This window comes from Pomacea canaliculata, linkage group LG5, assembly GCF_003073045.1.
Source record: "Pomacea canaliculata isolate SZHN2017 linkage group LG5, ASM307304v1, whole genome shotgun sequence".
Classification (NCBI taxonomy): domain Eukaryota; kingdom Metazoa; phylum Mollusca; class Gastropoda; order Architaenioglossa; family Ampullariidae; genus Pomacea; species Pomacea canaliculata.
In genome coordinates, this window is record NC_037594.1 from 2,575,187 (window position 1) to 2,589,934 (window position 14,748).

Below are 14,748 nucleotides of genomic sequence, written 5' to 3' on the forward strand. Positions count from 1 at the left end.
CGCAGGCCGTACAAAATTATCTACTTAAAAATGGGCTTGCTGTATATGGTCAAGGTGTAGTTTCGCCACAGTGCGTTAACACTTTAGCAATGTAGACAACCCCACCCTGCCACGCACTACTGTCCACTGAGTAACCGGAACCCGCGTGTTCCTATTCCTGTGAAAAACATGGAAACACCTGTCTGAAGTCTGTAAAATATTCTTATAATTGGAAAACTCCTTAGTGAAGACAGAGCATACGGTAACAATACCTGTTTTCACTTTGCACAATTTGGTGGTGCAGTGAAAGTACATTAATAAAAGTGACTATTTAGTACTTTCTTGTGTCTGAGGAGTTTATGGCATTTACACAGTATCTACACTCATAGCCGCAAACAACTTTTTTTTTTAACCAGCTTTGGAAATCCATTAAAGGATAAAAATGGACACTTGTAAGGTACACAGCATTTTAAACGGTATGAACCGACTTAGTCAAAACACGTTACACAGATCAACAGCCGATATCACTGGGAGTGGTCTACCCTTTGCTTGCTGTTAGGTCACATGCATGCATAATTCTTCAAACTTATCCAATAGGCCGCGGGCAGCTGACGAGATGCACATGTATCCGCCCGGTCAGGTACTGAACTTGTGTCCTGTGTTCCCCGTTTGTCCCTTGAAATTTACTTTATTAATAATTCACTTAATATATATGTTGCTATGAAAAAAAATTCCTGATAGATTTACTGCAATCTGCTGTTGCCATGGCGGCCGTATGCCCGCAGCTCGGACGACCCCGCCCCTCATCTAGCGGATAACGGAAAACGAAGTTAAATTATTTTATTATTATTTTGCTTCATGGGCTTAATTTACTCACACATCACCGAATAGAATATGGAACTAAAATATGAAACCAAGAAAGCTTGGCTTGTACAATTAGCATGTTGACATGGTGGACACCGCTGATAGATATTCCCTTCCGGTGTTTAGAATAACCATTCATTTCTGTGCTCTTTACAAATATTTTTGTTCCTTTCAGCATTAAGCTGAGACTGGAGGCAATACCGCTATCTGCAAGGAATGGACCGACCCATTACACTATACTGCACTGGTTTAAGTGGTACTTAGTTTATGAATATTTACGAGATTAAGTAGCTGTGTATTTCCGATTTTTCTTTGTTCGCAGGTTAAAAACAAACACCACCTTCTACTGACAGTGTTGATACATGTAATAATATTTCTCCTATGGCAAGGCAAGTTCATACACAGCCTTGATATTTGACATGTTTGCGTGGAAACGGAATGGCAAACAGTCTGACAGTCGTGCACAGCTTGCAGACATGTGCACGCAGTGTTTACGGCAAGAGAAGAAAGACATGGCAGTAGGTGAGAAGGGAGAAATGAGAAAACAGAACGAGCTGAATTGAGTCTAATTAATAAATAATAACGAGGAACAAGCGATACATCAAGGTGTCAGCAGCAAGGAGTGGCGGGGCGCCCAGTGGGACTTGATGCGATGGCCCTAATACATCAGCCCATGGACAGGCATGTCCCCGTTCTCCACTGTGCCTTCTCCTCCCTCCCCCCGCCGTACCCTTGTCCTTTCCCCCTCTCCAGCCACCTCTCAGTTTCTCCGTCCCACTTCCTCTTTCGTGTCACAACCTCCATTTTGTCCCCACGGTCAGCAGCGGCTCGCGCGCCGCACGCACAGAGGCTGGTGGAGGTTACATCAGCAGCAGGCTGCAGCAGCACACCTTTACAAGGCTTGCCTCGCTGTGACCTCTAGCTACCCCCCACCTTTCCTCAACCTCCTACCTCGGCGATCTCTTGTCCCGGGTACGTCCGCATCTCCCCGCATCCATCATTGATGCGAGATCATCGATAACAGCTTGACGAGTAGGAACGTCGACGACATTGCTGATGTGAATCCATCGTTGAGCACCAAGCACGGACGGCAAAAGAGGGGAGGGAGTGCACAAAGCAGGCAAATACCAAGAGGGCTGATAATGCACCGGATGAGGAGAGGGGAATCAGGGAGCAAAACTGGGAGCTGCGTGCAGCCCTGAGGTAATCGCAGCGAAGTCAACGCGGCCTGTGACACAAGTGGCTGACACTGGTCATCGTAGAGCATGCGTAACGGTCGTGTAAGCGTTTCACACAGGACTGACCTGACGGAACACTTCGTTAGCCTGTGTCGCCTTGGGTGCCATGCTGCGAAACGAGTGTCCAAAACTTACACTTGAGTCTTTAACAACACTGTCAAATACAGGGTTTTAAAAAAGTAACGATGAAAGAAAAGATGGATGTTAACGTACACCAGCACGACTGACGTTGCTGTGGTACATACAGATAAGCTACACTGTCCTTCATTTGGCTTGCGCATCAGTTGTGTCTAATCGTCGTAGCCGCGTGTAGCCCTCAGGCCGGGTGCACGGTGCCCTGCTTAGCTGGGTGGGCGAACGGTTTGAAGTCAGATGAAGTGATAATTTATAGCCATTTGAGCCGACTGCTATTATGCGTTAGCAAGTACCGTCGCACCCAGTGCCACCCGCCTCCAAAAAGGTCCATGGTGCCAGGCGCGGATGAAACCGATGTCATCAGACAAAAATAGTTTCAGAAAGTCACAAGGCAACAACAGACCGGAAACGGTGAATTAAGTGGAAAGCATATTATCTATGACTGTACGGAGCGATTCTTCGACGACTCGGTGTAGTGAGTTTCTGACAGACGCCTGCATGTAGTAACCGCTTCTCGGCCTTACAAAGTCTTCGCGGAATGTTTTTTGGGCAGGTGAGACGAATAAGTCAACAAGGTGAGCGGAACCGAGTGCAGGACGCTAAGTCAGCGCCTTGTCTCATGCAGCTGTCATCCAAGCACGACATAGTGAGGAGTAAATGCTGCGCGACACTGGTGTAGACTTTCAGCTAAGATTTACTGGTTTATCGAGTCAAAAAAATTGTGTGAGCGATAAAATAAGACAATAATATGACTTCTATGACAATAACAGACTTTTTTTGTAGGTGGTTAAGACGTGGAATAAGTTGGCGAAGGAAATGAAGTGAGGGCTGCGGAAAATTTCGTAGGTTTTCCTGTCAGAGCAGACCATGGCTGTTATCAAGCAGCGGCCAATTCACTATGGGTAACGGAGTTTGTAACCGTTTTCTCCCCTCTGGTGTCACGTGGATGACACAGCACCCACTTGTCAAGCTTGCCCAGTCCTTGCTGCTGCCAATAAATCACTCGCTACGCATACCACACACCGCCATCCCCACCCCCGCTTCACCTCCTATTGAAAGCACGCACGTGCGACGAAAGGCAAGCTGCTGTGACTGTGGCCACGACCGGCTGCACACGCGGCTGCAGCGCTTCTTGTCGCCTATCGCGCGCTTGTGATCGCTGGTTCGATTCGCCAGGCTATCCCGCACAGGCAAAGAACTGGCCCCAGTTTAAACTTTGATGCTATGGCGGCGTTCTAACAATAACACCCTTGTCTGCCTTGCTACCGGAGCACCAACAAGCTTCAAAGGCCCGTCACGCGGTTGCCACAAAACAAGCGAAGGAATCGATCTTCCCCCACGGCTGATTCGTCAAACAGGCTTTAAGAGTTGAGAGAAAAAAAAAAAACCCACACAGTTAGAAGATAACACTTGCGTCATTTCTGCAGACGGGTTCAGGCTTATACGCTAGTCTTCTCGCTCTCTTTTTACTTTCACGAAAAGGCAGGACGAACACACGGTCGACCGCCCATCCCAACCCTTCTCCCACCGACATCGACCTTTAACAGGACGCTTGTGCTTTTACCTGTCTGCTGCTCGACTTTTGCCGAAATCACGCATCGTGTCAAGTTTTAGGTGGTGTCATATTTCAAACACATGTAATAGGTGATAGAGGTTGTTAAAAATTGGGTTGGAACGTAGTAATTTAGCATGCAACTATCAAACCTTACTTTTCAATTCTGCAAGGATCACGTACCTACGATCTCTCGCCACATGTGAACGTCGCCGTGTGTGCGAACGTATAAAGAGAGGTGGGAGACGGAAGGGAAGCAATGAGAATGCATGGAAGGGAGGACGGCCAAGAGAGAAAGAGCTCAACTGGAAGATGACCAGGCTTTTTGTGTGCCGCGGTCGATAACAGGAAAGAGCGCCCGTTTCAGTCTGTTTTCATTCAGCGGCCTGCACCAGCCGTTAATGCACTTTGGAAATACAATAGCCCGAGCTCTCGTTGACGGCGATCGCCTGTCTACTTGCAGCACGCTGCCAGCACCTGGCTGTTTGCCCTGAAAACGCTACCCGCTCGCACTCATCAGACCACGAGACAAAAAGCCAAGCTCTACTCACTGCTGGTGTCCATCTTCGGCTGCAGGCTTGGGGACGAGGCCCAGTTCACCTTCATCTCCTGCAACAAATACAAAAGATAATCGTTTGAGTCCAGCCATCGGCGACAGCATAACATGCACGTATCATCATCATCCCGTCCTCCCCACCCTCCCAACAGTCAATACTTTTATACATGTCAACATTTCGCCGCCACTCCGCAAAGCGAACTGTCACCCAACATTTTAGCAAGTAAACTGCGGGTGCGCGCTAGGATAGTCACGCAAAATGGGGTGGAGTGGGTGGGGTGGCCGGCGAGGTAAACAAAAAATGGAGACGGGAAAAATATGGGGAAATGCGCAATAGAATAAAATGTACTTATCGATCAACGTCTGCTCACGTGAATTAACACCTTTTTAAAGCTTACTTTTGAGACAACGCAGTGGCGCTTTTTGTTTTTATTATTTTCTTTAAAGATATACAGCAGCGCTGGCAAAATAAGCTTCTAACATGACTCGATAATTTCTGCCACTAGTTTTGTCTAATGGAACGACACAGTAATCCCGATGACAGACCCCACCCACACTTAGGCAGTCGATGACGTTAGCACAAATCCATAAAGTTATGTACACCCTCGCCCTGCTGCCAGTTGCGGGCACGGGATGATGCATGACGCAGATGTGTAAGGAGGCGAGAGCAGCAACTTGCTGGGACTTCATCCAGGCAAACCAAACGAATGCTGACCTCACAGCGCAGCCACTCAAGCGTAAAGCTCGGCCACAGTGGTCCGCCTCTTGCGAGCCACCAAGGCCCTCTTCGTTTTTCCTCCCGAAAAGTTAATGAGGTGGCCATCAGAACGCCGTGGATATGCAGAAGGGCGTGGGGTGGCTAAAAGCTTGCGGCACAAAACTTTGGTCGAGAAATTACAGACAAAATAACAGACTTGCGCTTAATCGGCCGAGGACTAGGGTGATGATGATGGTCAATGTTTCTCTTGCCAGCCCTTTCTTTCGGGGAAAAAAAAAATTTTAAAGTGGGTGCGGGCAGTGCGTGTTGCTCATCCATCCCTACCCCGTCCCGCTAAACATCAAAAGCTCAATTTTTGCTGCACGAATGGCCCGAAGACGAGTAAACAAAACTGTCAAACCATCGCCCCGGCAGCTTGCAAAATCAATGGAGTCCAACTGCTTCCTGCAACTATACTGCCCAATGCAGTCTCCACTCAGTCCCAGGTCGACCACCGATGTCATTGCTGGTGACCGTCTAATTGGTCGTGCTCAAATGAGGGACAGAAAGGGTGAGGATGTTTTAGCCTCTAAAAACACGCGCAACAGCTGCTACACGTTTTCACTTCAACACGCCACAGGTCTACCGGTACGGATGGATACCTGTGACCAAAATTAAGTACTGATACGCTGTGACAGTCTAAAAGATTTGTTTGTCAACTGGTGGATTCTGGCCATTCGTGCAGCAGAAGCTTAAATAGCAACAAACTGGAGCTCAGTGTGCGTGTGTGTGTGAGAGGGGTGGTGGTGGTGTGTGTGCGTGTCCGCATGTACGAGCGTTAAATTTCGACGCCGTGTATCACCCATGAATTATCTGCTTTTAACCTCTCCATTACCAACTGACCTGCACTGGCAAGTCATCCCGCCCAAATTATGTCCCCGGAATATTTGAACATTTCAACAAAACAAATAATAAAAAAAAAAGCGTGTTGTGCAGTGTGTGCAAACACAGACGCGATAGTTTGTTTTATTTTTTGCACGAGAATGTAAGCAGGGTCAAGGGGGAGGGGTAGTACGTGCAGCAGGAGGGGGCCAAGCGAAGGAGAGGGACAAGCTCAGGCCACCGCATCCCGCCACACCTCTGCTGCTGGCTCGCCGCTCGCTCGCTCCCCTGGGCCACAAACAAGGAGACAAGCACCATGGCAACGCCAAGCACTGTCACCGCCGGCACCGGGACATCGCTGCCACGTGCATCACTATCAAAGCTTGCTGACAGACCCGTTGCACGAACTAGACAGCCAGGCAGCTGATAAACTCTTCTGGCGCCGTGCCACCAGGATGATCCCGAAGATGACCGCGATAACATGCTACTGCATGCTTGCTTACGCGCTCACATACATCTATGTATCCGTTGTTGTTGTTGTTTTTCTTTTTCGTTTGCTTGTTGTAATCAGTTGCCCTGGCTTTAAGGGTGTACGCAAAAACAACTGCTGTAACAGTTGCCGCCAGTTATTCTTGACGCCCTCTCCTATTGCCGCAGCCCAGCGCTGCTAGGTTGCTGATGCTGACTGGGCACACCACCCACCATCACTGTCCTCTCCGTTGCCAACACTATTGATCTTGCTGCTAGGTGCGACAGTCTATCATTCGTACGCGTGAAGATGATGGCAGCGGAAGCGCTCTGAACGGACCGAGATAAAGCCCGCCAAGGTTAACCGAGTTATAATACGCTTGGCTGGCTTTCGTGACGGATGCTTCGAGAATGCGCCGCCCCCTCCCCCCTCGTACTCGCCCTCCTCAAAAACTTTGTAAAGCTCGCACGCCAAGAGGAGACAGAGGTGATTCATAGGCGTCACGTCTGAAAAACATACCGACAAACTTGTGTTGTTTCATTGCGAAAAAAGATCTTTTAGTCACGGCGATTTCTTCAAGACTGACTCAATCTCTACTGTGAAGCTTAATGTGTGATCAAGTTGAATGACAAATGCTAGATTACCAAATGCTGACAGTCGTTCGCGCTTCGTCCGTTCGCCCCAAAACGACGTGCTCATCTTAAGAAAAATTTTCAAACGGTTATAGAACATACAAAATCCGACCTCCGGGATGCGACGACGAATCTTTTAAAACGTGTGTAATGAACCGGAAATGAAAAGTGACATCTCATAAAACACATCAGAAATAAACAAAAGGTTGTGATACTACTAACAAATGTACATTGCTGTACACATTTTTCTGCCACAGGTCGAATGGATGTCGAACTGTTTTAATCGAAGGCGGTGTGCGTGAGGACTGGAAACCCAGGCACTGCTGGTTGTACACCGTACCCTTCACAGTGCGGGGTACAGCACACTGAACCACCTCTAGACAGGACATTTTATAAGGTTTTATTCCAAGGCAACCACGGCAACTTGCACCACTTCGCAGTCGTATAATACACAATCATCAAAGTACAAACAGAAAACGAAACGCTATTCTGCTAGTAAACTCTGTTCGCAAATACATTTCTAATAGATGCTGGATGCATAGGAAACTGCATAGCTTTGTTGACAGACAGCCCACCCATATGGTTGATAATAATCTGATTCTTTCTCAAACGGACCAACATCCTCCACCACCACCACCCAAAAAAAGGCGATCAAAATACTGACGTACAAGTTAAACGAGGCGCGTGAGTAATGGGTAGGGTGGAGGTGGGTAGTCTTTTTTCCGCCAGGAGTGAATAGTACTTAACCACTGCCAGCCGGCAGTCCTCACCAGCAACCTACCCTTCCTGCCACCAGCTTTGCGGGAATAGGAAGCGGCGCGCGTGCTGCAACCGCGACGACGCCATCGCGGTCAAGAGCGACACCGACCGCTCACTAAAGGCAGTCACCTAGCGACCCCGTCCGACTGATACCACCGCAACCTGTGCGAAGGATCGATGAGTGTCTGAGACCCCTTCCAAAGACCCCAAGCATACGGTGGAGGTGGAGGTGGAGGAAAGAGATGCCAGTGAACAGCTCTGCTATGGTGATGACCATCTGTCGGTGAAGACTCGCGTTTTATCAAATGTACCAGTACCTCAGCAACTGCCGAGCTATGCACCTCTCACAAAAAAGGGGGAAATGGCCACCACTGTCGCGGGACTGTAATTGGCTACTGTTGACGTTTCTGTAGGCATTCTTTGTGACGTCATAATTTTCAAAGGGACACCACTTAACAAGCGTCCGGTCCAGACGGAAGCTGCAATGCGGGCTTCCGATTGTTTGTGGCGAAGGTCGTTACGAGTATCGTAGTACTCTTTTAAGCAAGATATTGTCGCCAGTACGTCGAAACGTTCATTATAGACATCAAAGGGTCTGGTTCTCTTCCCGGCCCCAACTATCGAGTCCTATCCCTCACTGGACTACGGATGTTCTGCAATCCCCAATGAAAGGTCCAATGACAACAGTTCAGAAGTTCAACCTTTACACGCGTGTGCACTCAACCCACACGTGCGGGCGCGTGTGCACGTGTCCCAGATTTGTCGTGCACGCTTTCAAATGCCGATAAACAGCAGATGAAAAATGTTCTCCCTGTTATAATACGCATGAATTTTCCCACATTATCCTGTCATGCCGCAATTTCTAGACTGTTTGCCGTGCAATGTGCACTTTATCGTCTTTCCGGGCTTTTGTGTTGGCAGCCTCCACAAAGCGTTGTCTGCTCCCAGCGCCACTTTTTTTCGTACACGTAGCGAGAGATGGGACGGGAGAGAGGGTGGGTGGCTCACAGCTTATATACTGCCCCCATCGGCACAATCTGCTGACCAGCACAATCGATGAATATTGAAGTCAACACCAACCCTCCCCACCAGCATCTTCCTTCTCTCGAGGCCCCTCTCCAAGTCCCCAGCACTCCCCACAACCCCAGAAAAAAACGTTTATTGCCCTATTATAAATGACCTGCTTCGCAAAACTGATCGCGTTGCAAGCGTGGGGAGGGGGGTGCACGCGTAAAATTGAATCTGCAAAGGAAAATTATCCCCAACCTGCCACCTTCTATTCTCTTGAAGAGCGGTGGTGAGGAGCAAGCAGAACTACGCGCACCCCACAGTATGCCACGCTCAAAAACTCGGTCATTGTTACGTTCCTCCACCACAGCACATCCATCAAAAACTGAGTTCAAAATGAACACGAGAACACACTTAAAGCCTAGCTGCAAGAAGGGAAAAAACTGTTCTAGGAGCCGGAAAAACAAAAATTTACTTGAAGAGATATCCCCACCACCCTTCTTCCAAAAAAAAAAAAAAAAAAAAAAGAAAAGAAAAGAAAAATTGCAAAATTTAAAGCCTTCTTTTGTCTTGAAGTAGATGGCCGCGTTCAGAACATGAAATGTTTAAAAAAGTGTCGGATAAATATTCCCGTTGTGAAACTGAATGTGAGAGCAGCAAAGAGAGAAAGAGGAAGAGGGGAAAGAAAGGGACAAGAAAGAAAGATTTTATGTGGTATACTCAATGCAGGCTTAAAAAAAAAAAAAAAGGACAAAGGGGAGTTACCAGACAATTTGTGACTCCAGTGTCTAAGAAACCGAAATGAATTTTAGCAATTGTCGGAGCCTCAGGAGGGCTCTCCTGGCGCAAAATTTTAATTCGCTGGCAGATTTTTTTAACGATGTGATTTCTCACTGGACCTGCTGAAATGATATCTGGGATTTCCGACGTGGCGAGAATACGGTTATTGGCTGATAGCGTAATGGATCGAGGAGATTCCCTTGAACAACGCCCTGCAAAGAACGAGAGCACACGATGTAAGCGCGAGTGGTGGATAAAACTAAAAAAGAACGCGACTTTATGCTTCACGAGTCCACACCATCGTTGATCCCTGACCTTTAGTTGACAAGAGAGCCAAAACAGTGCCACAGAATGTGACTCGGTGCACAAGTGCAAGCCCGTGATCCGGGTCTCTCGTGGATTCTTCACCATGAATAGAGTTTTGAAGGGAAAACCTGGAGGAGGACGATTTTTCTATGCGAAGATATTGGAGAAGAAACAATTTCAAATTACATTAACTTGTCCACAATCGCTAACCGTGATCATAAAAAGGCAGTATTGCAGGACTCAACCAAGTATGGTTGTTGGAATGGGTGAGCAGCGCTCCCATGAATGTCTTAACTTAACCAATGACTTCACCAAGCATGGTTGTTGACAAGTCGTAAAAACGACACAGGAATCGTCTTTGTTCATTAAGGTAGACATCTTTTTGATGGGCAGAAAAGTGAAGCACGGATGAACAGTACTTCAGTCAATGGCATCTTCCGGCATGCGCACTCACGTGTCTTAAGAAATGAATCTGTTGAGACAGGCATAGCTGCACGATGGCTGCTGATGTTGAACACAGATATGCCCCGTACTAAAGTATCCACTTATCATCCTCCTCTCAAGAGAAAAGAAAGTTGATCCAAAGATCATGTTCCTGAGAAACGGGGATCGAAGAAATCGGATTGGGCCTAAAGCGTCGTCATACATTTTGTTCCTCAGACAAAATAAACGGATGGAGATAAAGTGTTTCGTGGACCAAAGGGACCTGCATGTACGCATGGTCTACAAGGACAGGCCATGAGATGTCTGTATAGTTGACAATGCATAATAAATAATGACATCACCGGGAGCCCCAGCAAGGGTGACCTCTCCATGGCGAGGCCTGCCTCCACTCCCTGATGAAGCCAGCATCGATCAGGCAGACGGCCCGGCCCTCGGCAGCAGGAGTGTGTGGAGGTGTGGTGGTGGTGGTGTGGTGGTGGAGGTGTGTGGTGGTGGACGTGCGGGCAAAGTGGTGGGGGAAGGATGGCTGGATATGGAAAAGGTGAATAGTGCCGGCTAGCCACTGTTGCCCATCAGTCGTTGACGCCCGTCATCACGCTTTCGCTTTGAACCCCCACCCCCGAACTGTCGGCTGCTGACCGCGACTCACCGGACCAAGCAGCCTGGATGTTGAGCCAGTCATCCATCTCCGTTCACGCTGTGCGGCAGTCACAGCACTGCGACGGCAAACAGTCGCCAGTGACGGTGGTTGTGAAAAGGGAAGCGGGGACTAGTACCGCTCGCTCACTCTGCACGGCGCCAGACCACAAGCGTCCTACAGGCAGTAGAGAGGGTGAGCTCGGCAGCAATACTAATAATCGTGGTCTTGTTTTCTACAGGCTCTGTGTAAACCTAGGCCCCTAAAGGCTGAGCACAGAAGTGCTAGGAACCTTGACTTGTTTACCACTTCATCATGCTGCCCAGTGATTGCTGCTGCTGACTGGCTGGTGCAAAGCGGCCGCGAAAATACATGTTACGCCAAGATAAACTTGCTCTGTGGACTTCAACATAAGTCATGCACTAGTATAACCATTTGTCTCAACAAAAATTATTTCAACACTCGCTACAAACTTGATTTAGCACGCGGTTTAAACAGTTCTAAATGTAAAAAATGACAACGTTTAATGACCAAAGCCTCGGGCGGTCCACTTTCATCTTTCTTTGATATGCACGAACAAAAGGTATGGGTGGAGGGAATTTTAGCTGCGCAAGCCGCTGGAGGGAGGGAGGAGAAGAGTGAATTATAATATTGCGAGAAAAACACGGAAACAAGAAGGAGGCGGAAGAAAACCCCAAGATAAACGATTGCAGACATTCTCGCTGCACACAAAAGGTAACACGAATCTGGAGACAGACGTCTGAAAAACAAGCCCAGCACAACAGTGTCCAAATTGCCTCTTAACATCGGATAGGATTCCGGGAATCGCGTTTACCAGCAGTTTCCGCTATTTCGCTGCTTTCTAAACGGCTTAATAGAAGGACAACCGGTATGACCTAGCGATTGTTATTCTGCTTCGCCAGCTTCGAAAATTGCAATATCCAAACCCACCAGCCTCCCCCCCCCCCCAAAAAAAAAATAAATGAACTACCACGGGTTACCAACGTGTCACTTCACAACTCGCACTATTTTTACATCTACCTGGTTTATGTCCCCGGATTCAGAAAACTTCATTGCCTCACCCGTTTCGCATTCTGTTTGCAAATATTCGATTCGTCGGCTGTTTGTTCATCTGAATAGTTTTGAAAGGGAAAAACCATCAATACACCACATGCTCGTTTTGGTGGGAAAATATTAACTGGGAGCGAAGAAAGCCTGTCAGAATTATTCACGAGCTTAAATGCCTTTCTTCATTTTTTGTTTTAAAAGAGAAAGCACAGGTATGAGTTGTAAGCTGGGAAAAATCATTTATTCATGCTCCATACCCACCCACCTCCGGCCAAGTGAACATCGATGGGTGCTCACTAAAAGTAACGTAAAGCATGCATCTAAATGAACGTTTGACAAAGTTTGTGTAAGTCGTAAGGAACAATGGTATGGTGGATGGACACTGAAACTTCATCAACAAACAAGATGCCAAGCTCAAACATGTTTGCCAAAGGGTCATTGGGGCGTTTCGGAGGTTTGACGCTCTCGCAAGCTGAACTGTTAAGAACGACCTTGTAACTGGCAACAGTGAGTATTGGAAGAGGGGCGGCGGAGACAACAAAACATCATAAACATCGAAAACACACATTTCTTATGATCATCTAACCTGATAGGATTGTCGTGTGTGCTGTGCAAATGGGCTCTTCGTCACGCAGGTCACTAAAACGAGGCCAGCTTTGCTATAAATCACGAATATGCATGCGTGCGCGAGTAAGCACGTACACACGGACGGACACTGCATCCCTCCCCCTCCATCCCCGACGCAAGGGACGTCGTAGACATTGATTCCAGTGTCACTGGGCGCCTCTCCCCGAGCGAGCGCCGGCAATCCAGTTAGGTAACAAGGCAGCAGCGGAGTAATCTAAACAAACGACGACCCTGCGCATGGCCGTAGGAATCAATCCCTGCCCCCCGCCACCCTGGCGTTTGCTGCCCGACGGTTGCCCCGAGGCCCCAGCACATCTCTCGTGCCCCTTAAGGCCGGCCACCGGGCTATCCTTACACTCCTGTGCTGCATTTTAATACGTGTTTTTATTTCATTTCACCACGAAGCGCAGCGCTTCTTCGCCGCAAAAACAGCGAGCGGGGGAGGAAAGAAATGGGAGTGCGCGAAAAGGAGGTTGTCCGCGTGTGACAGGACGATGCCTGCGTTCAGTCAGACCCACCCCACCACCCACCCGTCAGTGCCCTATCATGTTTCTACAGCATCTTCACGGAGCCTTTTTACTCCTCTTGTTTTCATTTATCGCGTGGCAGTGCGCGGCGTTAGTTTGTTGCTGCTGACAAACCTACTCAACTCGCACGTGGTGAGCTACAAAAAAGGCGGCGAATGGATCCGAACTATGGTTATCTTGCAACCTTAGGTTACGTTACATTAAATACCTAAAGAATCGCTATTCTGCTACTGTGCAAAGATCCTTTTGTCGATGACTAGAAAATAATTCCATATGAGCCGTCGTCAGGGAATTTTTTTTTTTTAAACAGGAATGACTGAGTACAAAAGATGGTGTTTGGAGAAATGGCCTCCTGCCTGTGGAGAGAAGGCGTCAGCATTCACAGTTTCTTCACGTTGGGCTCAAGCAAGCAGCCCGGCAAAGGGCAGATATTAGCGAAATTACAAGTGAAGACGTCTGGCAAGTCGTAACTAAGGACCCGATTCAGGCAGCTTTTCCATTACCTCCCCTAACATAATTTGCCTTCACAAAGGTCCAATCTCCACAAGGCAACGGAAAGTTCCTTGATTTCACACAAAACGAAGGGTAGGGAACATCCAAATAATACGTGCTGACGATTCCAGACCAACAAGTCTCTGTCACTGGAGCAGCCGGCAAGGAAGAAGGTCGCACATACCGGGTCCTTCCCACCTCCCAAATACTAAGTAGTTGGTAAACCAAAGCCTCAATGTTTACCAGGTCCTCTTCCTACCGGTCACTTAAATGAGCCATTCAGGGAATAATCAATTACTTACGAGCCATTCATGCGAGCGCTAACAACTCATTTACCAACCGTTGTGCTCAGTTCGGTGCGGGAGTTAATTGGCATCATTTACGGCGCTTTTGCACGGCAGGCAGAGAATCACACAGAATGTTGCTGCTGTGCAAATACTATATGTACGGTCAGTCTCCTCACCAAGCCAATGAGGTGAGGACTCGGTGAGGCTGCCTGCCAGTCCACGGCCACTGTGAGGCAGGCGAACAGTGTAGCACATAATTTACGCCCACTTCACTCCTGTCGTCTTCCGCTGCCGGAAGATTATCAAAAGCTCAACCGCACGCAACTAACCAAACTCTAGAAACAGACAAAAACCTTTCAACTATCACTGGTCTAACTATTGTAACCTAATGCCTTTAACAGCCAAAAGAAAAGGGACTGACAAAATGTCAACAATCCTGTGAAAGTCTTTGAACATTATAACACAATAATCCTTTCTTGCTATAGAGATGAGATTCGTAAAACAGGCATGATTTGTAGACCTCCCTCAGTTGCGCTGACCCAGGGTAGATGGGAGCCGTCGCGTGACGACGTAACATGCACACTGAGCCCACACATCCGTTGCCGGCAAGCACACAGCTTTATGGGCACTCGTGCCCTCCGCAGAAATCTAAGCCACCAACCAACCAAGCCCCGACCCTGGACCTCAAGTTAAATGCACCGAACAGAAGGTCACCTGCGTGAAAAGGCAAAACAAAGGCAAACACAAGGCTAACACGAGGCTAACACAAGGCTAAGGCACATCGTCAACCGATCGCTGAGCTGTCCGTT

At 48.1% G+C, this 14,748-nt stretch overlaps 1 protein-coding gene across 7 annotated transcripts in view; it reads right to left on the reverse strand.

The window, feature by feature from the left end:
• The window catches only part of LOC112565022 (nucleolysin TIAR-like), a 105,138-nt gene that overhangs the window by 40,250 nt on the left and 50,140 nt on the right, over positions 1–14,748 (reverse strand). For all 7 annotated transcript variants that reach the window (XR_003099322.1, XM_025240241.1, XM_025240242.1 and 4 more), the window contains one exon: positions 4,320–4,377. Coding sequence is in view for 6 of the 7 variants with exons in the window: in XM_025240241.1 (XP_025096026.1) it covers positions 4,320–4,377 (58 nt within the window). In the remaining variant the exon portion in view is untranslated. The remainder of the gene's footprint in view (positions 1–4,319; positions 4,378–14,748) is intronic.